The following is a 26,225-nucleotide window of genomic DNA, read 5'->3' as shown; positions in this document are numbered from 1 at the left end:
CAGCCCCTACTCTCTGGACCCTTGCAAGGCAGAGGAGGAATATGTAGGCTAGCCTGCAGAACAGGAAGATGCTCAAGGGAAGCTGGAAGCTAAAAGACAATAGGACTGAGGAGCCCTCTCTCTATGGCAAGTTCCCCCCCCCCCCGGAGATTTGCGTGTTCATTGGCCTGTGCTCATCTCTATTTCTGTCTCTAAGAAATAGAATAGTAAGATTTTCATTAAAAAATTTTTTTTCCTAAAGATAAAAGCACCACTGGCTATCTGTACAGCCTCCGCCTGCCTCCTACGGAATACTACACATTTTAATTTCTCCAACCATCCCCCCATAGCCAAGAAGTTTACTTAGAGGCATCAAGATGAATCCTACACAGAATGACTTAAATCCAACTAAGAATGTGTAACCGCTGACCATATCTTGGTTGAGGGCCCAGAACACTTGTGCTGCCCTGTGTTTGTTGTAACACATAGAAACAGCAGGACTATGTTCCTTGTTTCCGTTTTCTTGAACCTGTTCGTTCAAGTTTGCATCTTAATGCTTTTGCTCATGAGAGCATCAGACAAGCTCTGTGCTCCCCACTCCTTTGATGTGAATTGCACTGGGCCCTCCCGTTCCCACAGAAATCTGGGGTGAGATGTTTCATGGAATCCAGAAGTATGGATGACCATTTCTGAGCGGTTACTGCCTCAAATCCCCACACACAAAGCGAGGCACACAGAGATGTTTAGTGGGCCGCCCTGAACCGACATGGTCCCACGCGCAGGCTGTCTCCTCTCTAATACCTGTGTAGGGCAGCTTGTCTTTTCAAATAAGCCATCCTGCAAAGAGCAGGTTCCCTGGTGGCCGTGGGGTTTGTCGGAGGTTCTCCGGAATTGGCAACTTAGCTGTGACCTCAGAAGTCTTGGCTCCGGCAAGGCAAAATCTTTGCACTAAAACAGGCTCAGTGCCCATGGAGATAATCACCTCTTGTAATATCCACACAATCATCTCATTGTCAAAGCACAAGGAATGCAAAAATAGAAGAAATGCCACAACAGGGTTGCCCCATGGTCCAGCTAACCCAGCGTTCTGCTTCTGGCTGAGGGCACCTTGGGACACCTTGGGAGGGACGGTCCCAGCCATTGTTCTGGACGCCAGCCCCGATTGGTAAGGCCCGTGCTCCTAAAACCTGAGCCAAGTGCCTCTTTATTAGACCTCACAGTGCCTAATTCTGCTCCATCTTCTCGGGGCCCCTTCACCGCTTCTTTGTTGCGGCCAACTCTATTTGTCCTTACAGTCTCCCTGAGGAAGCCCTCCATACGGCTCCCTTTCTCCCTGCAGAGCGGGTTATGGCACCCTTTGTGCTTCCAGAGCACTCGCTACTGATTTCTGCAGCGATAGCTTCAGGACCACTGAGCGCACGTGTGTGTCTGACACACACATGGTTCTAAGCTACATGGTTGTGTTAGTCTGCACGAGAGCTCAAGGAGGCTGGGACTTTTAGAGTCACTGTTGTGAGGGACGTGAGGTTTAGAACAACCGGAGGAGCTCTCGCCAGGTCACAGAGGAGATGTCTGAGCCCCACAGCCCAGGCAGTCCTTCTGGCCCCATGCCCTGGTTTGCTTGTCTGTCTACCTCACTAGGCTATCCAGCTTGTTGAGAGAGAGACAGACCTGTCTTTCCTTCCATATCCCCAGTGCCTGACCCAGGGTGGACACTCAGTAAATGTTCAACTAATAAAAGCTAAAGCTCACCAGACATGAACACCAGCTGGGATTTAAATTCCAAAGAGCCACACTTCTTTCAAAAATGCTAAAATGCAAAAACAAAACAAAACTAAAATGCAAAGGAGTACTTGCCTTTTAGCTAAGTCCTCTGGTTGCTTTAGAACTTTCTTCTAGGTGCTACAGGGTTGTGGGGGGTGACCGACTGCAGTGGGTATAGGAGCAATGGGTTTGTCACAATCTCTAAGGCAATCAGAAGTCACTGCAAGAAAGCAAAGCTGCGTCTGACATTTAAAAAAAATAATTAGGGGAAACAAGGAAGCAGGAGGACAGAAAAGAGCATCTCTTAGTTGATTCTGGAGAAAGGGGCCTTTTCCTTCCAGACACTGGCAGCCCTGTTGGGAGTGTCCCAGGCGTGGCTGAGAGACACTCGTGAGAGCCACTGAGGTCACACAGCCACCCTCCTCTCTGGTCTCCCCGTTCTAGGGCTAATCTTCTAAAGCGTTTAATCGAACACTACGGCCTCTGAGGTTTCAGGGACTCGGGGGCTGTTTTTTTCCCTGGGCTTAAAGTCTTTCTCTGCTGCTGACTCATATGTTAATTATCGCTTTCCACAAAGTAGAATTAACAGTGCTACAGCACTCGCCCGCCTGGGTGTTATACAACCGTTTTATCTGCCACGGTGGAACGGAGTCTGCGGGACAAGCTGCTGTGTAGCCAATGGGCCCTTCTTGCGCATTCAGGGCCACGGGCATCAGAAACACAGAACCGCGCCTGGGGTTTTTAGAGTCACTGCGGAAGAGGCTGCTGGGGGGCCTCTGTTCCACCCAGGAAACAGAGGGTTAACTGCCCAGTCTTTTGCCCAAAAGTGTGGCCAAGAGTTTCAGTTCGCTGTCACCTGTCAGCGTTAATGGACAGAACTGGTGTTTCACAGAAAAAAAATATCAAATTGTTTTCTCTTTGACTGCTGGGCTGGATAATGAAGTAAAAATGACATTATCTCTAATAAAAGTGATCTGCAGAAATCGCTGATAAAATATCAGTAACAGAGATTTGCCATTAGCAGGTTAGCCAGATAAGGGGAAGCAGCTGGGTTCTATTAACCCCCTCCTGGTCTGGTGTGTGTGTTGAGGGGGTGGGATTGAGGTTTGGAGACTAGATTTTTAAACATTGAAATTTGGGCTAATGGAGAGTGTTTATTCCAAAGTGTGGGTCTTTCTCAAACCCTACTTGCTGACTTTTAGGGTTGTCACTGGGTTTTTAATTTGTTTGGTGTTTGTCTCTTACGATTTTTGCCTTTAGAAACTTTTTTTGGTGGGGGGGGTGCTTGGCCCATTTTCTCACTTCCCTATTACATCACTAAAGGGGTGGAACCGTGGCCAAGGCCTGGCATCTTCCTTGTTAGAAATCTGACTCCAAGAAGGGCATCTCTCCATGTGACATGAAGGCTTTGGGTGATGGGTGGTGTTGGGCAGCAGACTGTTGTGTCAAGGAACTGGGATCAGAGGTAGAAACCCCGCCAAGTCTCACTCATCTGGTGGGGAGAAGAGGGGGCCGCCCCTGTCTAGGCTTGTACACCGTTAAGTGAAAGCCGAGTGGCATCTGGCTCACTGAACACCCCCTGTGATGTGGACAGCAGGCTCAGCCAGCACCTTCTGTATGAAAACATCCCTAGGGTATGGGAACCTGTTTCCTGGGATGGTGAGGAGTCATCATTGTTAAGTAACCTAGTGAGGAAGACAGCCACCGTCACTCCTCTTTATTAACCCACTTTCTACTCAGAAAGCACCAAAGCATTCTAACTCTGCAGTCCTAATCCTATAGCTGGAGGAATCCCAGCTGCTTTGGCCTTCACTCCAGCTCGCCATGCTGTATCTGAAAGAGATGAAACTGTTATTTTGGGGGTAAGGTCCAGTGCCAGGCTCTGTGTACATAAGAACTTGGACATTTGCCTCTGCCCTCAGAGAAGGCCCGTACGATAAGGAACAATAAGGTGATGCTACCTTACAGGTAAGTGGTATCGATCAGTTCTCCAGGTGTTCAGGGCAGGAGTGGGGGATCAGTGTGGGCTCTGTAGAGTGATCAGAAAAACCTCTATGGAAGTGGTAGTTCTGAATATAGGATTTGGAGTATAGGAGAGAAAAGATCACATTTCGGGTGGAAAAAGATAACCAGGTGGCAGATAGGGGTGCTGAGTTATGAGGTCGGTGTGAAGTGTGGTCTGGCTGGAGCAGGGAGGGCGCTGCTGGCTTTTGGGAACGAAGAGACCTTGAGGGGCATCTAGAGCTTGGGCTTCACCGTGAGGGCAGTAGGGAGCCGCTCCCGCTTCTAAATAGGGCGGTGACATGCTGAAATGGTCCAGGGGCGAGAGGGGTGGATTGGTGAGCTGTTCCTTTCCCTGAGGTCTGATTGGAATTGTATGCTTCTTGATCAGGGAGCAAGGGGAATCAGCCAGAAGATGGGGGCTAGAGTCTTTGAAAATAAACAAAACACCACTGGAGCCAGAGGAGGTGTGCGCCCTCGGGGAAGTTTGCTTTTTGTCCCATGGGGTAGTGTTTATGAGTTACTGTTCAGCGGGAATGCCAAGGCTCCAGCCTGTGGTGGCCCACGAGTTGCTGCCATATTTAGAGCACAAAGGGACTCGTTTCCCCTGATGTAACTACCGAGAAAGACGGGTTCTCATACTTGCTATCCAGGACGGCAAAACTACAGGCAGCAGAAGAGGGATCCAGGTTGGGTTCTGTACTGTCCATCACCTGGCACCTTGGATGCTACCAGTGGGGTAGGCAGTTATCCGATCATCTGACTTTATTTACCAGTCCTTTTATTGCTGAAAGCCCTCCTCTGTGCTTGGCCCCTTGTGGATACTCGACGGTGTTTGTGGAATGAATGCATCCCCACCACTCTGACTTTGCCAGCCTTGTACCCTGCTCCAGCCTGTCTCCTGACCCCTGGCCACCACCCCCCATTTCCCCAGCAGTATCTTTGTCCTTGTTATTCCTCCTGCCCTCCATTTGCTCCCTCCACCCCATCCCATACCTGAGCCTCCTTCACACCCCGCCTCCAGCACCCAGCTCTCCCTGGATTATTCAGCCTTGTAGACTTTCTCCTGGCACACTGACATCCACAGCGGCTGACTGCCAGGCCAGCCCTGCAGCACTTGACTCTGCCCTTCACTGCAAGCTCCCCGAGGCCAGGAGTCGTCATTCCAGGCTTCCTGCTACTGCTCCCAGCCTGAGCACACCAAGAGGTGTTCATGAATACTTGCTGAATGAGTGGAGAGGAAAGGCTGTTGCTGGGGAGAAGAACAACCCCATTTCCCAAATTGCTCAAGATCATCATTTGAAAGCATGATAGTAACTTGGGGAAGACTTTGGCATTTCCCGTGGCTTTTGATGACTTCTCTACAAAGGAATGGAATGTAGCTTCCGCAATGTGCATGAACATCTCCCTTCTCGTGGTAGTATGACTAGGACAGGCAGAATGGGAAGAGAGCAAAGCCTGGCACTTGGCCATGAATCAGATCCCACAGCTCTGGACAGGCGACCATGTAACCGACTGACAATTGGAGGAAACCCAGGACAGAGAGGGTCTCTGAGATTTTCTTTGAGTTCCCCTTTCTTTCCTTTTCTTTTTCCGTTGTCTTTTCTTGCTTGCTTCTTTCTTTAGGGAGGAGAGAAGGGGTTATGGGATGGGGGGGTGGGTAGAAAGGGAGAGATTCTGTCCCCCCACCCCCTTTGCTGTTTTGAAATACTTTAAATACCAGGCACCAGAAGTCCTGGCGTCAAATTGGGATTAGTAAGGCAGATCCTGGGGTACTTCACTATTAGCATATGATCAAGCATCAGTCCCGATTCAAAGACTAAGCAAACGTTCTTTGCTTTGAAATTAAGGTGTCTGAAATGAAAAGGAGAGAACTGACCCTTAAAATCATATTCTGTACAAGGAAAGAGTTCTCGATGACAACCATCTACTCCAGTTAGGGCTTTTTAAATGCTTTCACCCAGTATGTGTGATGACACTGCCAAGGGAAATTCTGCCCCCTCCTTCCTGAAGCTACCCAGCACTGGCCCCGGAGGCGGCCCCGGTCTGTGTTCTCATGACACAGGGATTATTTTTGGCATCGCACATATTTTCTCTAACGTTCTTGCCCGCCCCCTCCCCTTGGTTGCCTTTTGAGGAGTGGTTGTTTGGGCCACGAGGTGCAAATCGGGGGTTAACTCGGTTCAGCACGGTGAAGAGGGAGTGGGAGAGAGGGCTGTCGCCTTTGCCTCCTCTGCGGTCCCCAGCCCCTCTCCCCGGTCCCCAGCCCCTCTCCCCGGATCATGAAAGAGCCTGCTTTGACTAGGCTCTGTGCTCACCATTCATCCCCTTTGCCGGCGAGCTGAGGGGATATCTAGAGGTGCTGCTGGGGGCTGCACTTCAGGGATGGCATCTTAATGACTCGACTTGGCGGGCGTTAGAACAGCCCCATTCAGAGTGAGTTCACTCCCTGTGCAGTTGGCTCTCTCAGCCCCTGTCCATAGATGTTCTCTTGTTCACGCTGCATGAGGAAATGGAGGTTTCCAAGTGGGAAGCAGCCTTCCTGGTGCCTTAACTCTTCACTGAAGGGAAGAGGAGCTGCCGAGCACTAACTAGAATCTCAGAAGGCCCAGCTGCAGCTCCTGGGAGATGCAAGGCCCCTGGGCTGGGGCTGGAGGCCAGGGCAGCTGGGATCGCTTTTGCTTTTGCCCCGAGAGGGAAAGGAGAGAGGAGTAAAGGGCACGCTTGAATTGTCCTTACAATCAGTTAGCAAATATTTACCCAGTTTGTCTGCCGTGGGCCAAGGTCCCGTGAAGGATGCACAGAAGTCAATGTTGTGTCTGCGCCCCCTCTCCCCGCAAAAGCACCAAGGTACTCACAGACCAGTTATAGCAGCAGGACGTTGGCTTAGAAAAGCCAGCAAGACAGGGAGGCCTTTAATGAGAGCCGGTGAGTAATGTGGGCAGGAAGCGCCCGTGGAGAAGGGAGCGAGGGTGGCTGTGGGAAGCAGGGCTTGGACTGGCCCTGAGGGAAGGAGTTTTACGAAATAAAAGGGGATGAGATGATGCAGGTAGGGCGGGCGGGAAGAAGGACAGGGACATCCAAGTGGGGCTAAGCGAAATAATCCCATAAGGAGATACAAAAAGAGAGGAAGATTCTCCCTGGCAGAAGAGAAGTTCTGGCTTGTTAGACTTTAGGTGGCTTTGGCTAAGGATGGCATCAGGGTAGCACTGACCCTGTCAGTGATGACATCTCCATCGTGTCCCTGGGTGTGGTCACAGACCGGTGGAATCAGCATCATCTGGGAGGTTATTGGAAATGCACATTCTCAGGCCCCAGCCCACCCCTGCTGAGTCAGAAACTGTAATCAGATCCGGGGGTGATTTGTGTGCAAAGTCAAGTTTGAGAAGTGCTGGTCTGTGCCGCTCTAGTTCAGAGCCCAGATTTCATTCAAAGAGTTGGAAACACACACACACACACACACACACACACACACACACACATCTTTGAGTTTCTCTCTGCGCTAAGGCTCTTCCTTGATGGAAACCTTTTATTCTGATTGAGAATTGGATTAGAATTCTTATGAAAGACCTAGAACGGTGAGAGACTTTGAGGAATTCACAGAGCAGAAATCATTTAAGTGGTTTTCTTTCCCTCGGGAATGTGTGGTCTAGCTGGAGAGACAACTGCTCCGGAAGTGAAATAAGTAGAGAATAAATAACGGCTGGCTCATGCAGTGTGGCATCGCTAAAGCCGGATATGCAGAAATCTGCAGAAGTGAGGCCTTCCTGGAGAAGAGGGACTGTGGGAGGCCCTGAAGGATGGGGATCCCTTATCCAGGCCGGGTGGATGAAGGGCACGTAGGATGCGGAAGACAGGGGCTTTAGAGGCTAGGGGGGACTGGGGCAGGTTGTTCCCACCTCCCTCCAGAGAAAGTGCATGCTTCATGCTGGCGAATCTGTTCTACATCTCCTCTCAGGCACTTTTTTCTTGGTCTTTCTGCTCTGCAGTTTCTTCCGTTTTCTTAGCTGAACACAGTGGTGTAGGATCGGGGCGGCTGCACATGCAGAATGGCTTGAGCCACACCACAGATCGTGCTGTCGGAAGTCTGTGGAACCCCGGGGGAAGGAGGCTGCAGATGGATAGGAGCTTTGGAGAAAAGCCCTCAAGTGGGGGAAAGAGTCCCAGACCCAGAGAAGTGGCAGCAAGGAAAACAGCATTGGAACTAGACGTGTTGTGGTGATTGCTTTGCAGTGTATGCAAATAATCATTGTGTTGTGTACCTGAAAGATATAATTTATATGTCAATTATACCTCAATAAAAATTTTTTTAATTAAAAAAGTTGGCCTAGTGAGAATGAAACTCTCTGCAGACTCTCCTGACAAAGGAAGAACTTTTTTTTTTTTTTTTTTTTTAAAGACAGACATCTCCAAGCGGAGAAGGTATATCCCACAGGGCCTGGTTTGTCGATGGAGGGACTGACCTAGGGCAAGAGGGTGACCAGGATATCCCCTTTGCTGCTTCCCAGAGCAAGAATTCATCCAATTCAGTATCCTTAGAGGGCTTCACCCCCAGTACACCCAGTCAGCTAAACTTCTTGAACCTACAAGAGGAATCTGCTCAGGACATTTCTCAGAAGGCTGCAATGCAATCAAGGGGATAAGACTTACAGTCAAATGACAGGTTTGAGTGCTGGCTCCATCCCTGGGTGATCCTGGGCGTGTCACTTAACATCCTCGGGATCTGTTTCCTTCTGTGCAGAATACCTACTTTATAGGATTGTTTCAGGATGAAATCAGAGGCAGGATGACGAGAGCCCTATACCACGGCAGGTACCACGTGTGGCCCCTTCCTCACTGTGGCAACAGGATGTCAGCTTGCTGAGGTCAGTTAGGCTCTTGGCTGGAGTCTGCACGGCGGAGGGGTCCGGCAGGAGCAGGCCTCAGAGGACAGAGAGAGCAGTGGAGGGCCAGGCAGGGGCTCCCTGCAGCTGCTTGCTTTGCTCCCCTTTTCACGGGTGTAGATGCCACTGAGCCTGCTCTGTGCATGCACTGGACGTGGTAAGATCGGGGGAGATGGACAGACACTTTACTTTCACAGTGGGGGAAGAGTCCTGCTTACCAACAAGAGCGGCCGTCTTTGCAGACCTGGAATTTCCAATTCCACCGTCTCTCTTCGGGTGTGTTAACATGGATATGGCACGAGGGAAAGAGGAAGCCTAGGAGAGCCTAGGTGACTGGGCAGGGAAAGAGGGAAAGTTGCTGAGAAGGTGTGCACATCCTGCTTTCCTTCCCCACCCCCACCCCGACCCCCATACCTCCCTCTGCAGCCCCGCTCCGTAGTGGTTGTCATCGGCCATGGTCCTGGAAACGCTGATGTTGTTCAATCCCCAGCTTTCAAGGGGCAGTCACTGGGAGGCAGCTGTGGGGAGCGGGCAGCCAGCAGCATGCGTGGCCTCTTTAATCATAAAAAATAAATTAGAGAGCAACACCTGGTACACAGTGACCATAGTGTTGTTTATAACACCTAGGAACTAGAAACCATGACCGAGCAAGAGTATGGTGCGTTGTGATATGCCCACAAAATAGGATGTGGCTGGCTCTCATGAAAACTTTTAAAGAATTCTTTAAAATGTGATAAAATATTAAGAAGCCATAAATCTAATGAAATCTCAATTTGTTTTATTTATACCTTTCTGTACTTTTAAAATTGCCTACACTAAACGCGTATTACCCTTATCTTCACCAAAGCATTTTTTAAAAAGGAAACGATTTAAGATAAGCAGAGTTATAGGAGGGTAATGAATAACGAAGTTCTGTTTGCCACTGTCTGACATGTCTGGTGTTGGTTGGCAGTGGGCTCCCCGATCATGTGTCCTTGAAAAAGTCAGAACTCGGGGCTTTGGTCCCAGCTCCACGCATTCCCATTGCCTTTCTGAGCTTCACTTTTCCTCATCTCCAAAACGGGGATGATGGTACTTGCTCTTTTCTATCCTGCTGGGTGAGATTTACAGATTAGCTCATAAAGTGCTTTATAAACTGTAGTGACTGGTACAGTTCCAAAGTGGTATTACTCCTAACACGTCGAATAAAGAAAACCCTGCTAAGGCTTGGGCTCCGTGAGGCTAAGCGTGGCCCCAGTTCACCACGGTCACTCCTTTATACTCGCCTGGCTTTTCCCAGCTGGGCTGGGGACTGCACCTGTCCTCAGATTATATAAGGAGCTGGGTCATCTGGAGCCCCACGTGGGCTGTAGCTGTGGGGCTGCTTGGTAATTGGGTGTGCGCTCTTCTCGGAGGCTGCCTGGAGCCCAGAAGCCCACTAGATAAGCATCTCCAGTGGGCCCCAAGCAGAATTGACCATTAGAGGGCCATGTTGGGTGGGCCCCAGACATTACTGTCAGCTCTGAATGCAGTCCAGGCCCGCTCTCTGGGGATACAGACCGTCTGAGTGGGTCAGGGAGGCAGGAGCTCGGCCCCAGCAGAGGCGAGGTTGGGAGGCTGAGGTATGAGACACTTTCCGGGATTCCTCCTTCAGGGAAGGGATGAGTGGAGACATCCACTCCTGTCGTAGCTGCCCGACCCCTCACCCCCTCTTTATATCCCCTCTTTTAGGACTGCTGATACACTAGTCTGTAGTATGTCTTATCTCCCAGTGGGGCTTGGTCTCCTTCAGAGCAGAGCTCCTGCCCCTCACCAGAGGTGTGCATGTAGAAGCAGATGGATGCTTTTTTTCCCCTCGTGGAGGTCTGTCTGATCTGCCCAATTCCTCCTGAATTTCTTCTATTTTGACTGGTTAACATTGATGCCTTTACTCCCCTCTATAATAGATTCATATGCTAATCACCACTGCCTTTGGATAAACGTCAGAATTCACCCAGAGAGTTGGCCCCAGAGTACCACCCGGTTCTACGCACTTTTGCCACTCCTTTGGAATTGCCTGTAGAACCAAAGACCATTCTTTGGAGTACCTTCAGTTGTGGCAAGGCCTTATCTCTGAGGGCACATTTCATTCTTTCAAACAACCAACATCCATCCACAGCCAAGTCTGGTGACTAAAGGAGGTGGGCGAACACGATAATATTGTTTGGGGTTGAAAATGAAGTGTGTTCTATGAAGTGTGATGACTGATTTTCTTGTGTGGCTCTGAAATTCATTCTAAAAGGCCTCCCAAAATACTTAGAGCAACGGTTAGTTTCAGAAACAGACCCGGATGTCAGGCCTCTGAAGACACGTGATCACAGGCATAGGAGCCCTCCAGGTGATTCCGCTGGAGATTGAAGTTGAGAATCCCTGCCCTACCAAAACAGGACCAGTGCTGCCACAGAGTTTAGCTGAGGATCAGATGAGATGGTCCATGAAAATGCACCTCGCCCCAGTGCCCATAAATACCAGTTTCCTTTTCCTTCCACCAAAACCAAAGAACAGAAAACAAACCTTTTCATTTTGAGCTGACTGCTTTGCAATACTGGTTCCCAGCCCTGGGTGCACATGGGAATCACATGGCAAGCTTGGAGAACCCCGATGCCCCGGCTGCACCCCAGCCCTATTAAATCAGACTCTGGGGGTAGGGGTATGAGCAGCCAGGATTGAGAAGCACCCGCGTTGGCTCTGCTCTGATATTATCCAGCCAGCTATCAACCCCTGGGTGTGGGGGCCCAGCCGTTCCTCCTGATCTCTGGGACCCGAAGCTCCTCCCTTCGGGCAGCCCTTGTGCACACAGCCTCACAGAAGAGTCACGAGACCCCTCCCCATGGCATTTGACCTTCATTTCCTCCACTCACACCCTCCTGCAAATTGGCACCAGCTTAGAATTTCACCACCAACCCATAGACTGGTTCAGGCTGGCTTAATTAGCTTCAGTCTCTCTCCCTCCCGGCTGAAATCCACTCTGCTTCTAGGCCAGCTAACCTTATAGGGTTTAACAGGCCTAGTGTTATGGTACCCTGGTGGCCCACAGGCATTAGGCACGGAGTCCTGCTCCTGCTGAAGGTCAGGAGAGAATAGCTAATTAAGGAATCAGCCCCATTGGTGCAGCTGGAGACATCCTGGGAGCCCCCACACCAGGCTGTGTTCACCTGGAAGTCGGCAGCCAGGATCATCTTGATCAAGAGCTGATAATGGTTCGATTATTGACTTAAGCCAAGCCTGGAGCCAAGACCCAGAAGTGAAGAAGACATGTATAAGATAACAGAGCTCTGGACACAGGTCTCTCCTGGCTGAGATGTAGCATATACCCACGGGAGCTTGAGGTCAGTTTTGCTTTCTCTTCTGACCAGCTGCCTGGTCCTTAAGTGGTTGCTTCCCTTAGGATCAGATGTTTCAGAGTGTGAGTTTCCACTTTGGGGAGGGTAAGCATAAACTTGTAGGTATTATGTCAAAGAAAAGGACAGAAATGTGTTCCCCACCTGCAGTGTGGAGAGGAACATTCCTACAGTCTGGACCTGCAGCCTTCAGGGAGTCACCTCGAACGTACCCCCCTCTCCACAGCCCAGCCCCGCAGTGATGGAGGGTGCATCCCTCTCAGGCCCACAACGCTGACCCCTCCTTCCTCCCCCACCCCATGCAAACTCAGTGCCTCTTAATCTTACTGCTAAGTCTCCAGGTCTTTTTCCAAGCTGAGTGGGTGCTCCCTTAAGGACAGAGAATCTTTATGTCACTGTGTCCTTTTCAAATCTTAACCCTCCCCTTCTCCCCGTGGTGTCTGTGAGCATCCAATTTGTGGGCAAGTGTCTAAGACGGCATGTAGCAAGTTAGAGGTGTGCGATCGGCAGCAGTTTCCTTGCTGCCTGTGGGAAAATCTTTGATCTTGGACCCGGAAGAATTCAGTTGGAGACAATGTCTTTTATCAAGTTACTGAATCTCTCTAAATCTCCGCCTCTTCATCTATTAAGTGGGGATACTAGTTCCTCTCCCTCGGGGTTATGAGAAACAAATGAGCTAGCACATACAGGGGGAGAAAGTGGATTCTGACCCTCAAGCGATGTAAGGGTGGTGTTCCGTGTCCTTCTGGGGTCAGCTGAAATCCTGCCTCTCTGGGTAGGTTTCCGTGACCTTGCTCAGACTGACTCTCGTTTCTTATCTTAACCGTGTACGCTGTTTATTGCCCGTACGTATTTCCGTGGTTAAAGGAGGTGTTTCAGGTTGTTGGCTCCCTAACAAGACCACATGCTCCTCACAAGCAGGGTGCGCCTTATCTGCAGTGCAGTTGCACGAGGCCCAGCACGGAGTTCAGTAAATGCCTCTGGGTCTGCAGGAGGATACCATTAGCCAGGGCCACATTTATGTTGTGTGTCCCGTACACCAAGTATTGTGCACCCAGGACCACCCTGTGGTTGCAGGAGAGCCACCAAGAAAGACAGGAGCAAGCACTTCGTAGAAAGAGCAATTTGGAATAAGAAATAAATTTGAGTCTCTTCTGATGATTTCGAAAACTTAAGATAAACCACTGTTTTACGAGAAACCAGAGAATTCTAAAGTGCCATGTCTAGAATTGTCAAAAAAAAAAAAATGCTGGTCTGTTGCATGTAGTTCTAGGACCTATCTAGAGAAAATAAAGTGCAAGTATTTTAGGAAATGAAGCCTCATTGACCTGAGAAGGTTCAGCAATCTAACACAAACTCGTCAAGATCAGCCTGACCCCCAGTTACACCTCCAGCCCTGGGACCGTGTTGATTTGGCAATGAAGAAGAGCTGTTATGGCCAAACTCTGAACGTGACACTCAGATTTGCCAGGTGTCATGATAGTTTTCATCTGTGGAGAGCTTTCTAGTACTTCCAACCCTTGTACACTCATCTCCTTTGATCCTGACAAATAAGATGTGAGTCTCTCCCATTTTACATACAAGGATATAGGGGCACTGAGAATGTATTCTCTAGCCCAGATCACATGGTTAGGTAGTCTTGTGGCCAGTATATTAAAAACACCAGTCCTCCTGACTTTCAGCCTCCTTTTCTACTTGCTAAGAGGCCCAATCCGAGGTAAACTGCGTGAGGAAGTAGGCTGTGTATGCATCAATTAGGAAGGTCTTACCTTCACACTTGGCGTTAATTATGCTTGTTCTTCAGTGTTGCTAATTAAATGAGAGCAGTGTTACACATTTTTGTTCTTCCAGGAGTCAACATTAGACCAGATATCTCTGGGCTGTGTCAAGGTTAACTAGATAATCTAATTAAAGTCATGCTAGCCCCAGAGTGCAACTGTAAAAACAAGGTAGCTAAAATGGAGCTCATGGCTTTTAAAACAAGAGGCTGCATGTGATTCTCAATCTTTCTAAATGTTAAGATGTTGCGGTTTCTTTATTTCTAACACCGCTATCTCCTGGGGTTAAGCAGTGGAAAGAGTATTAGCCTAGGAAGTGATGGGTTCTAGCCCTCGCTCTGCCACTGATTAGCTGGATTGCCCTAGGTGAGTAACTTAGCCTGGTCTGGCCTGTTTCCAGATCTGTGGAATGGGGGCAAGAGCAATGCGTGTCTTGCCCATCTCACATGCAGGTTGTGAAGATGGAATTAGACACGGAGCACCCGTGTGTCTCAGAACTTCTAAGTGTCTGCTCACTGACTGCATGCTCTCCAAGGCAAGCAGGCATTGACTTTGTGACCTTGGGCAAGTTACACTTCACGTCTGAGCCTCTGTTTCCACATGTGGACTCAGCACCTGCCATATTGTCATTAGGATTATAATGTCATATGTGTAGGGTCCTTGGTGCGGTGTTGAAGCACAAAAGTAGGTATGAATAAACTGTGTGGTCGAGGGAACATGGTAGGACCCAAGTCTCGAATGCCATTGCCAGACAGAGCATCAACTCCAGGCTGCATTTTTCCCCTCCTGGCTCTTCCTCTCCGCCTTGTCTGTTCTTGCACTCCAAGGAAGGGGCAGTAGCAAAGGGAAACTGTGTGCCTGCAGACATTGGTATTCATGTCGCAGCCTGTGCTGGGGATCCCTTCTGCCTGGGATCGCTTCTCTAGATGCCCTAATGACTGGTCATGTGTTGATGATGCTTTTGTCGGGGAGCACAGGTTGGTGCTAGAGAATGGAATCCAGCATCTTGAAGACGCTGGCTCTCCCTTACCTGCTCTCATGACAGACAGGTGTGAAGTTTACAGTTTTGGTGTCCTGTCCCCTCCCAGCCTCCTTCCCTGTGCCAGGACATCTGCAAGCCTTGAGCAGTTGCTTTTGCTCCAAGGTCAGGTGTCAAGATTCACATGCAAATGGGAGGGACTCCTATACAAACTACTGTTCAAGCTGGGGTGTAGGAGCAAGCCGGTCCTGAGGGCTGGCTCTGAGAGAGTGCAGATGGTGGGGTACGGGTAAGGGGCGAGGGTTCAGAGAATGGACGTGGGGGCAGCGGAGGAAACAGGAGTTCAGGAAAGGAAACAGCAAAGGGAGAGGGGACAGGAAAAAACAGTTTCACCCATTTCACTATTTTTCTGAAGGTTCTCCCTGCCCATCAACAGCCGCTGGGTATTCTTCCCACAGTCTGAATATATGATGCGTAATCCATCCAGGGAGCTGGGTGCTCTGTTTTGTTTTTTTTTTAATGCAGCATGTTGTAAAGTGAAACAGTGCCTCTGCCCAAATCTTGAGGGGTTTGAGAGGCATGTCAACGTTCCGTGAATCCCAAAATACCGATCTCTGGCCAGATAATAGGCTGCAAAACCAAACAGAAGGAGAAGCCTCGGCTGGCTTTGGAAATCTCAAAAGGGAGGACAGAGGGAGTGAGCTGGAGCTGGTTGGAGGAGGTCTTGAGAACCACGAACTGCATTGGACAGTTTATTGAAAAATACTTTTTAAAAAAAAAAACTTGTTTATTAAACAAGAAATACAGGTTATTTATAGAAACATAAGAAAATACAGACAAGTACTAAAAAAAAAAAAAAAAAAAAAAACCCCCCCTAGCCTCACTAATGGATAAAAGCCTAGATTCTGGGACCCACCTGCCTGGTGTAAAGCCACTTTCCCACGTACCTGCCCAAGGGTGCAGGTGAATTACCTCACCTCTGTGCATCTGTTTTCCTCATCTGTAAATTAGAGATAACAATAATACTACTTCCAAGGGCAGTTGTGAGAATTCAGGAACCTAATATAGTAGTACTTAAAAGAGCTCCTGGAATACAGTAAACACTATATATGTATAGCTATAAGAATAATATTTTAATTTTACTCTATTTCTAGACTTTTTCCTATGTAATCTATAAGAAGTATTATGCAGAATACCTATATTTCTATGAAAATAGGTTATACCATACTCTGGTAACATTTTTACTCCGATGATCATTTTTTTCAGGGACAGATTTGTTACTAGTATTAGCTAACATGGACCGCTTACAGTTGGGATAAACCTGTGCTAAAGATTTTACATAAATTATCATATCCAATCCTCACAATAACTCTGTGGGATGATTACTTTATTACCATTATACAGATGAGAAAAGAGAGTCTGAGCGGTTTAAACAGTCGATGTGTACAGAGCTGGCAAGCGGAGAAGTTAGAATTTCAATCCAGGCAGGCTGGCTTTTGAACTTGCCTGTGTTAGGACTTAATCTTATGAGAAGATTTAGGATTTCTTTAAGATTTCCTGCAAGAGGCAGGTTTGGGTGTGTGTCCTTGTTCCTTGTGTCCTGCGAAGAACAGGAAAGTGAGCTATGCTGACAGGATGAGAGAGAAAACGTGTTCGTGCTCACTCCTTTTTAACCCTTCCCAGCTGTGTGCTCTGGGACACCAGGCTGACAGATGTCTGGCTGGCTGTTTCTTCTTGGGCTTGGGCTCTAATGGCATTTCCAGTTTTTACCGTGGAGATCACTCTCTGATACAAATGGGATCTGAGGTCCAGTTGTGGGCTTCATGTTTTCTAAGTGCGTTTTATCCAGAAAGAGGGCCTCGAAGCCGTTTTTCAGCGTGTTCTCCAGGGCCTTTGACACAGCCACCTGCGCCCGTGGCCCCAGCCTCCTCACGCTTCCCTCGCCATCCCGGGGTCCTCATCCCAGTCCTCAGATAACCCAGGACCAAGTCGCAGGTATTGCCAGGTGATGAGTCGGCAAGTCTGTGCTCAAAGCCCTGGTGTGGGCAACACAGGTGTGCGAGAGGAGGGAGGCAGTTAGAAGCACGAACACACGCGAACGCAGGGCTGCCCATGTATGGCAGAGGCCTTGTGTGCTTGGACGACAGGTGTGAGCCGCATCCACTCAGCGGGAGGCTCTGGCTGCACCACAGTTTGGGGCCCTGGGGATGTCCTGACCAGGGGTGTGAGAGGATGACAGTGACATTTCAGGAACTAACCCCTCCTCTCTGAATTCAGGAGTAGCTCGGAGAGGAGGAAGGAGAAGTCCCGGGATGCCGCCAGGTGCCGGCGGAGCAAAGAGACGGAGGTCTTCTACGAGCTGGCCCATGAGCTGCCCCTGCCGCACAGCGTGAGCTCCCACCTGGACAAAGCCTCCATCATGAGGCTGGCCATCAGCTTCCTGCGCACACACAAGCTCCTGTCCTCAGGTGAGCCCGGCAGCCTCCCCCAGGCTGGTGCCGATGGAAGCTCCCCTGTGGTGCGGGAGTGGGGAGGCCCCTGGGAAGGCCTCTGCTGAACCTCCGCCCACATGGAGGCCACCACTGGGGCTCCGTTCCTTCGTTCTGAACCCCTCCTTTCCGGCAGTGACCCTTACAATGAATACGGCCATGGGGCGCCGAGCAGGAATGGGACCAAGGGAGCGCATGGGCACCCAGAAGCTGAGGAGGGCAGCAAGGGCCCGGAGAGCAGGAGACGCTTTTGCCAGCTTCCCACTGGGCCGGCCAGCCGCCAGACCCACACTCCACTCCAGAGCGCATCTTTAGGAAGCACTTTTGTGCTTATCTTGCAGCTACCTTCTCCAGAAGGGCAGCCGTGTGCCCGTGCGCTCTTTTCCCTCTCACTAGCCAGCATGCCAGACAAATCATGTGGTGTCTCTCGCCTGTAAAAAGGGGTTAAAAGCACTTACCACACAGGGCATCTGTGAGAACGAGAGGAGGTGAAGTCTGCACCGCACCTGACCTGGCCATACTCCTTCACGCTGCAGAGTCCTTGGCGGATAACAGCCTCCCCACAGAACCAGCTAATTCTCACCCTCCCTGCTATCACGGCAACTCTCAAGTTCACAAAACTTTTTTTTTCCCCTCCGAGTTCACAGTCTTCAAAACACCATTTCCTGTTCCTCCTGACCAGAAAGAGGCAGCCTGGGGAGCTTTCCAGTTTCAGATCCTATGTGACAGTCCCGTCTGGTCTGGTGGTTTCATGAGGAAACTGGGCGGCAGGTAGTGCCTCCCCCATGTAGCAGAGATGCTGCAGGTGTGGCGCCCCAGCCAGGGAGCCCGAGGGAGGCAGGCAGGCAGGGGGAAGGTTCTTTTGTGGTTGGTTTTCAGTTTTCCTGAGTGAGCCTGGTGCCTTGGAGCTGGTTGACTCTGCCATCCTGTTATGAATGGCTATTCTGGGAAAGAAACCCAGAGCAGAGGGAATCCAGTGCGAAGCGGGGAGGCCGGACCAGCGTGTGCTATTCTGGGCCCTGGAACACAGGAAGGATATGGGGAAAGACAGACTTTCAGAAAATAGGATGACCACTCAGTGGGTCCAAGGGTCAGAGGGCTAACCCTGTACTGCAAATCTAGAGTCTCAGAACTGAGCAGGCAGGAGGGGGAGAACCAAGGGCAAAGACACACTCCATAAATACTTTCAAAGAAACAATGCCAGGGAATGGCAGCTTTGTCATAGATGCGACTGAAGGAGGGAACAGTGACCTGGAGACACCATCAGAGGGCACATGTGTACCTCTTTCTTTAAAGAGGCTTCTCTTTCTGGACAGGTGAGGGCAGTGTCTGGTAGTGTTGGAATCATCTTTACATATACAGAGTCTGCAGTGGAGGATAGACGGAGACCCTTTCCCCACACTGAGAAGCATCTCTTCAACTTCCCTGTTATGGTACTTGAAATTCTACTCTTAGGCATGAATGGCTTTGGGTGAATCATTGCTTCCTTCCAGCACAAGGCCCATTCCTCCACCAACAGAGACCCCAAAGGAGTAATTTATGCATCCCGGGACGTCTCTCTGATTGAATTTGTACTTGTAGAACATTGGAGAACGATGAGAAGTGAGGTACAAAAATGTTAAGGTGGCTCAAAGCCTCACACTTAGCATGTGGTGAATCTGCACCTGGAATGCAAGTCCTCTCAAATCTGCGTTTGTGAGAAAGACAGGCATGGGAGGGCAGGAGCATTCCGCAGACCTGGTCAGGCAAAGACGTTGACGAGGGCTCAGTGTGGGGGGCAGAGAAGGGTTCTTCCTTGGCAAGAGAATCAAAGTTAAACAGAGGCACCTGGGGGCCAGCCCAGAGCAGCGGGGTGCAGAGATGGTCCTCACACATTCTATGAGTTGTCTCTATCCTTTCTCTTGGTGTGCGGTGTTGATTTCCGTGCTCTCCCCCACATAATTATCCTTCTCAGTGGTTCAGAGGTTGGCTTGGAGAGGGCCATGAATCAGAGGCTGGGTCCCCTGAGCACATCTGCCTTTCCTGTGTGCCGGCGTGAGCCCCCCGCATGCCAGCCCCACCCCGGGAGATAGGACCACAGCGAGACAGCACGCACCCCCGCTTGGGAGCTGTTGCAAGTTGTGGGCACCAACTGCCTGCCCTCTGGCGGGGCTTGGCCCCAGACTGACCAGAGCCTCAGCTTGTCTGCTCTGGTCCTCCCTGTCCAGGAGTGAAATAACAGAAAAGGATAAGAAGTGTCTACATTTGGCCATCTGGTCCTGGTGTCCTTGACGGAGCTGTTCTCATAAAACAAGCATCATCCAGGGGAGGAGGAGGAGGTGGATGGCTTTTCAAGGCCCCCTTTCTCTGCCTTCTCTTCCAGTCCTGCCGCACATTCTTTAGACCAATTGTGGAAATCATTTTCAGGAATTGCGTGTGAGATGGGGTCATTTTTTTTCTTTCTTAAATCACATTTTGCTTTTTCAAAACGTGGACTCCCGTGGAAAGGAGTACAGGACTTGTGGGCAGAGCGACCCACACTGGAACCTCAGTTGCACAGTCTTCTTTACAAGTTTGTGAGCATCTCTTCACCACCTTTGAGCTTTACTTTCTCGTCTGCACAAGGGCAATCCCAGTACTTGCCTTGCTGTTCTATTTGAGGATGGGGAGAAGTGGCTAGAAAAACCCTTCTCTTGTCTGCCACATCTGAGGCTCTCCGTAAGTGATAGCTTAGAAATAACAGTTATGATGAACAAGCAAATTGATTTATACTAAGTATAGGCTTCTGGAGAAATGATGTCAGCGGGAACCCAGTGGAAACCCACACTCATACGGTCTTTTTACCCACCGGTCAGCAGTGCCTATCAAAATGCAGAGTAGCCAAGTTTTTCCAAGTCAAAACAAACCACAGATTCATCACTGAAGCATTTCTAACAAAGGTGAGCACCAGGGTTGGCTCACTGTAAAATAGGAAATAGCTGGTTGCATACCTCAGAGTTCAAAAGGCTAAAAAAGACCAGGTTTTGCTTTAGAAAAGTTTCTTTTTTACTTAGTAACATGCTTCCCTTTGATTTTCACAGTAGGCTGTTCTGTGTGGGAATGTTGGAGAGGAAATCTCAGCACTGAGAAATTCAGGCTGGGAGTCGGGGCAGCCGATTGAGATTCGTATCACAGGAAGCAAACTGAAACAATAGCTTTATGATATTAGCTTCCACGCTGGGCAGAGAACAGAACACACTCTGACGGGAACATCAGTGAAAATACCGCTTGATTGTCTTAAATCCTCTTTCAAGATGAGCGCCGCAAACCATGACCAAATGAGGCTCACTTCTGCATTCAGAAGGCATTAGACAGCAGTAAATATGCAAAATTTGTCTTTCACTGCAAAATTGATTTTTGGCTTCCCCACACTCAGATGTGGTGAAATCAAATTGATTTTACACGATTGCTAGAGGTCATTGTGTAGCAAGGTTTTGAAAGAGAAATGTCAGGTTTATTATTGATGCATTGGCATGAATGAATCAATTCATTCATGCTTTGCCCCACTCACCTCCCAAATCAACGCCTTTTTCGGTCCTTTCTGGAGAGGAGCTGAGAAGCCAGTTCATGCCAGGATGTTAACGACTGAAAGCAGCTAATGTACAATCTCTTCCAGAGATAATGACCTTGTTCAGATCACTCCCTTAACTTAAAAAAGTCTGGTCAATCAGCAGGTGTTTGCTGACCCCAGCCCTGTGCAGAGTAGCCAAGTTTTATAAAGGGTATACAAGAGGTAAGATAGGATAATAAGTTACGTAAAGAACAAAGGAATGAGTCTCTAATGGTGGACTTTCCAGACCCTTTGGGAGGCCAGCAAGATCAGGTAAAACACAGTGCCTTCTGCCAAAGATGGGATTGTCGCCCAAGCCTACTACCAGGTAATGGTAGTGGAGGGTCTACGGGCCTGGGAAAGCTGGAGTGAGGAATTGGTTTTAAAAAGAAAGCCTCTGTAATGATACCTAAGTGGTGTCTGAACCAGGAAGATCATATCAGCATGGTGTTAAGAATCGTCAAAGAACTTGTCAGAGGGGGAAACAAAGGGATGATGACCCTCTGCTGGAATAAAGACCGATCCTGACCAGCAGGGCCTTCTCACAGTCTGGTCTCAGAGACCTGGTCCAGAGCGTCTCCCCTGCCACCCTGCCACCCTGCCTGCTCACCCCAGACGCCCGGCTCCTGCTGCCCACGGGGTCCCGCCCCACATGGGTGGTGCTGCCTGAAGGAAATGAGCGGTGCTCCGGAAAAAGTGCTCCGAAACCTCAGCCCGCGCATATCCTGGCTGTGGGGAGTCGTCATCAAAGCCTGTTTACTGGGGCTATTTTTAGCATTAAAGAATCTTGTTGTGCTCCCCAGGCTGAGCATGCTTGGTCTTAGCACAGCACCTCTGATTCCGATCCCTCTTCAGGGGGGTCAGACCCTGAAGGGTCCTGGGAAGCAAGTAACTGAGACCTAGAGCCCACGGTGATTTAGAGACCCCACGGGGGGCTTCTCAAGCACCTACTGTGGGCTCCTCTTTATTTAGCACCAAAGGTTTCTTCTGGATTGTCGTATAACCTTATGGTCTTATGGTGGTCTATCTTCGTCTTCCCCACCAGTCTGTAGATTCCTTGAGTGAAAAGATGGCTCTTACACCCTTCAGTATCCCTGATTCTCCCTAGGACGGAACTGAGCACACAGGGACCCTTGTTGACAGATGGCCTGACTGATTTCCTGCCTTGTGCCCAGCGTAGGGCAAACACATAGTAGGAGTATAGTAACAGCATAGTGACTAGGCGACTCTTCTATGTGCCTGACACTGAGTCGGAGATCATTGATGCTGTAGGGAAGATCTGATGCTCCCAAGAAAGAGCAGGAGAGGACACAGAGCAGTCTTCAGCAGAGGGTGACAGGCATGAGCCCCTGGCCCCCTAGGGTGAGGGTCTGCCTCCGGCCCTGCCGTCTTCACCCTCAGCCCCAAGCTGACAGTGAGCCGGCCGGGTTCCTGCAGAATCCCCCAGGAGGAAAAGCAGGTGCTGCAGGAGCGAACAGTTCCACAGAGGCAAGAGGCCAGGTTGTCCCAGGGGTCCCTTGGGGCTGGCCCGCTGGCTTCCTGGTCCTCCAGCCATTGTGACTTCAGTTCCAAGATGTTCTGTTTCCATTCGTGGTCCCTGAGCGCCCCTCTCCCTTCCTCCCAGGGGTCGGCTGGCCGGCTGCTCTTGCCAATTCACCACCTCCTGGAATCAAGTGTACTGGGCACGGATGGAAACCAGTTTGGCTGGGTTGGAACTGTTAAAAACAGGAAATTTTAAGCAGAACTATTTCCTCTGGGCCTAGTTAACCCAAATAGGGTTGTCTTGGGATTACACCAGATTTTGATGTCAGTGTTGCCACTGAGATCAAAGAAGTTGAAGAGAAAAAAAATCTCACTAGGCCAGAACTCACAGGGCTGGCCTTTGCTGTCTAGAGAAGGTGGTCACCTATCTGGTGTGATTTAATGGTGCTGGAAACCTCTCTTCACCCATCCCCAAAATAGGTCACCACCTGCCAAAACAGTTGGATTTTCCCAGCATTAAGGGTCACTCCTAGGACCTTGAGTTTGGCAGTGATCCTCAACCTGTGGTCCTAGCAGTGTCCACGTCACCTGGGAACTTGTTAGAGAAGCAGATTCTCGGCCCCCACCTGAGACCTACCGAATCAGAGACTCTGGGGAAGGGCTCATCCAAGGCCAGCTTCATGAGTGTGTGACCTGTGCAGTCCCACAGGGCTCCATGCTCAGAGGGGCCTGGACTTGGTTAAATTTTTCAGCAAGAGGCCCCACATTTCCCCACTGGGGCCCACAAGTTATGTAGTAGCCCCAGGCCCTGAAATCCTTGCTTTAGCAAGCCCTGCAGGGGATGCTGGTACACGCTCAACTGTGAAAGCACTGAATTCCATCACCATCTCTCCTAAAGCCCCTATTCAGATATGGCCGTTAGCTGGAGCATCAGCATTGGCAGTGGCCACACCCCCACCTAGAATTTGGGCTCGTCATCATCTGTTCAGCTGACTAGTTAGTTGGCAGAAACCCTAAGCGGGGATCACATGTGGGTATGTGTGTGGTATAAGGCCATCCCCAGATGGTCGCCCTTCCCAGAAGCTAGCTAGGGTGTGAAGAGGAAAGAATTTCCCTCCTTTGTTCCACCATTTTAGCAAAACAGAGGGAAGTCACCAGGATACTGCCCTCCATAGCCCAGCTCTTGGCTCTGAAGGTGAGCCCATCCCTGGATGGGCCTGCTCTGTTCCTCTGTTCTCTGGCACATCTGCTGATCTTGTGTCCGGAAGGTGGCTTGTCCCCAGTGCTGCCACTGAAGCCCCTTGGTAGAAACCTCTCCTAATTTGGATTTGTTCTTCTCGAGGAGTAACAGCATATAGCCCAGAGCTTAAATTTAGGGGCTCAAGGGAAAAGAGAACCAAATAAACCCAGTGTCCTCGCAGAGAGGTCTTTGGACCTCATTTCATAGTATCCCTGCCTTCCTTGCCAAGTGGCCCAGAAATCGAATTGCATTTTACATTCCCTAGAACAGTCTCAAGTTGGAAGGTGCCTTTTAGTTAAGTAAATATTAACTTTTATAAAGGACAAATTACTCTCTGATTCCCTCGTTCTATAAATTAAATGAGGTCTACTTGGCGTGATGTTTGTCCTGGATGAATTCAAATTTTTGTTAAGTAAAGGTATATTTGGAGTTAAATAATACGGTAGGAAAAGCAGGGCCAAAATAAAATCTGTACCTGGGGACAACAGCCAAGGGCCTGGGGCCTGAGAACTTTGTTTGGGACAAGAGCGGAGCCTACATTTTGTCTGCTATGTTGCAGCTAGCAGAGGTGTTCTTGAAAGGCTAGGGCTACCCACAGTGGTTGGCTGGGGAGTGGGTGCCTCCCCAGGTTGCCCCTAGCAACTGCTTCTCCAGCCTGCCGTGAGTGCAATGGCCTCCTCATGCAGTTCTTGCCCCTCTGGTCTTCACTGTCTCTCTGCAAACCATCAGCATGCCTTTGCCAGGTGATTCTCCCCAAAGCAGTGCTCTAAGATGCCGCTGCTCCAAGATGCCACACCCACCTCAGCAGTCCAGTTACTAAGTCTGGGAAATGGAGCCTCCTCTTTGGCCAGATGGGTATCTTCTTAGTCCCCAGGGAGGGAGCTTGCTCCAGGCTCTACCACCTCCATGTTTGTCCAGTGTCTGCCCAACCCAACCTGGCCCACAAAGTTCTTTGGCTTTACAGAGTGAGTGCCTGTTTTTCATGAGCCTCTTCAAATGCCCTTTTGTGGAACAGTTGTCTCTGACCACCTCAAAGTGATCCCATGAGCACTTACTGTCTACACTCTTCTTTGGTCGCCCAGCTCTGTCGCCCCTGAGTTTTTACTTAGATTTGCATCTCTGTGTGCTACACATCCCGTCTAGGCTTTGAGCAACTTTAGGGCAGCAACAGGATCCTAGAGGGAACAGAAGGGAAGAAAAATCACAGTGATTGGTGGTGTTTTGGGCATTTTAAATACTTATTTAATCTTTACGACTCAAAAAGATAGAAATTATTATTTCCATTGGGCTGATGAGGGAACGGATGTTCAAAGAGGTCATTAGCCAAAGTCATAGCCTAATAAGAGGAATAGAACCTGTGTCTCTTTGACTCCATAGTCCATAAATGGTTAGGAGTGTATCCGCTGGATTCAGCTGCCTGAGCCTGCTAACCAGTCTTTACAGCCTCTGGCAAATGAGCAACTGCCTCTCTCTAAGCCTCGTCTATAAGACGAGACAAAGAATAGTACCTACCCCACAGGCATTGTAGAGATTATATAGTATGTTCAGTGTAGTACCTGATGTGCAGTCATTGCTCAGTGTACATTAGCGGGGAAGGTTATGGTTCCTAGTATCACTGTGACTTCTGTCACAATCATGACACCTGCTGCCACCATTACCCCTAAGCCCAACAGTATGCTGCCACAACAGCTTCACCACCTGCAAAGCCCCGTCAGGGTGTCCTCTGTGTAGTGGTGCTTATCAAATACCCGCTGCTTGGGCATGTGCTAGACTCTTAGATTGTTGGCAGTGTGCACTTCTGGAAAAGTCCACATAATGCCTTTGAGGCATCCCTGGCAGATGTTTGTCCGTGCCAGTCACATCTGTCTTAGTACCACATTCATGTAAGCCGTCCGACCCCTCTCTCTTTCCAGTTTGCTCTGAAAATGAGTCTGAAGCTGAGGCTAACCAACAGATGGACAACTTGTACCTAAAAGCGTTGGAGGGTTTCATTGCCGTGGTGACCCAAGATGGCGACATGATCTTTCTGTCAGAAAACATCAGCAAGTTCATGGGACTCACACAGGTGACATCCTCCTCTGGCTCTTTCAGAAAGGGAAAATGTTTCCATTTGGGGGTAGAAACGAGTGGAGGGTACTGATCGCATTCCTCCTGACCTCTCCCTGCCTGTGCCCACCCCGCTCCTCTCTGACCTCAGGTTACAAGCCTCAGGAACACAGTCCCAGCCCCTGGTGTTGGGGTAGGCATTGCTGGTGGACAACTCTGCTGACTAGATTAACAGACAAACCCTTGGAAATCAAGTCTCTGTCATCAATGGCAGTCCTTTGTTATGTCTGCATGTCTGTGGACAGCACTGGATTGGGATAAAAAGACCTACTTCAGTCTGCTCCCTGTCTCCCAACCTGCAAGGTGGCTCAGGGGCCTCTTGGAGACTTCTTCAACAGTACGAATAATGAAGCCTAACCTTGTTTTTGAAACAGGTGGAGCTAACAGGACACAGTATCTTTGACTTCACTCACCCCTGTGACCATGAGGAGATTCGCGAGAACCTGAGTCTCAAAAGTGGTAAAGTATTCTTCGCCGTGTGTTTCCTTCCTTCTTACACCACCTGGGAGGGGATCTGCATCCCCTTTGTCTACAAATGTAGGGTTGATGGATCAAGGTCATCATGATCCAGAAAAAAAAAAAAAAAATGGCATCCAT

At 49.7% G+C, this 26,225-nt stretch overlaps 1 protein-coding gene across 1 annotated transcript in view; it reads left to right on the top strand.

Moving 5' to 3' along the window:
* The window catches only part of EPAS1 (endothelial PAS domain protein 1), an 80,823-nt gene that overhangs the window by 27,235 nt on the left and 27,363 nt on the right, over positions 1-26,225 (top strand). The window contains exons 2-4 of the mRNA XM_021701296.1: positions 17,021-17,211; positions 25,436-25,587; positions 26,003-26,087. Coding sequence (XP_021556971.1) covers positions 17,021-17,211; positions 25,436-25,587; positions 26,003-26,087 — 428 coding nt within the window. The remainder of the gene's footprint in view (positions 1-17,020; positions 17,212-25,435; positions 25,588-26,002; positions 26,088-26,225) is intronic.

The sequence above is a fragment of the Neomonachus schauinslandi genome, chromosome 10, assembly GCF_002201575.2.
Source record: "Neomonachus schauinslandi chromosome 10, ASM220157v2, whole genome shotgun sequence".
NCBI classification, from domain to species: Eukaryota; Metazoa; Chordata; class Mammalia; order Carnivora; family Phocidae; genus Neomonachus; species Neomonachus schauinslandi.
This window is presented reverse-complemented; position numbering and strand designations above follow the sequence as displayed.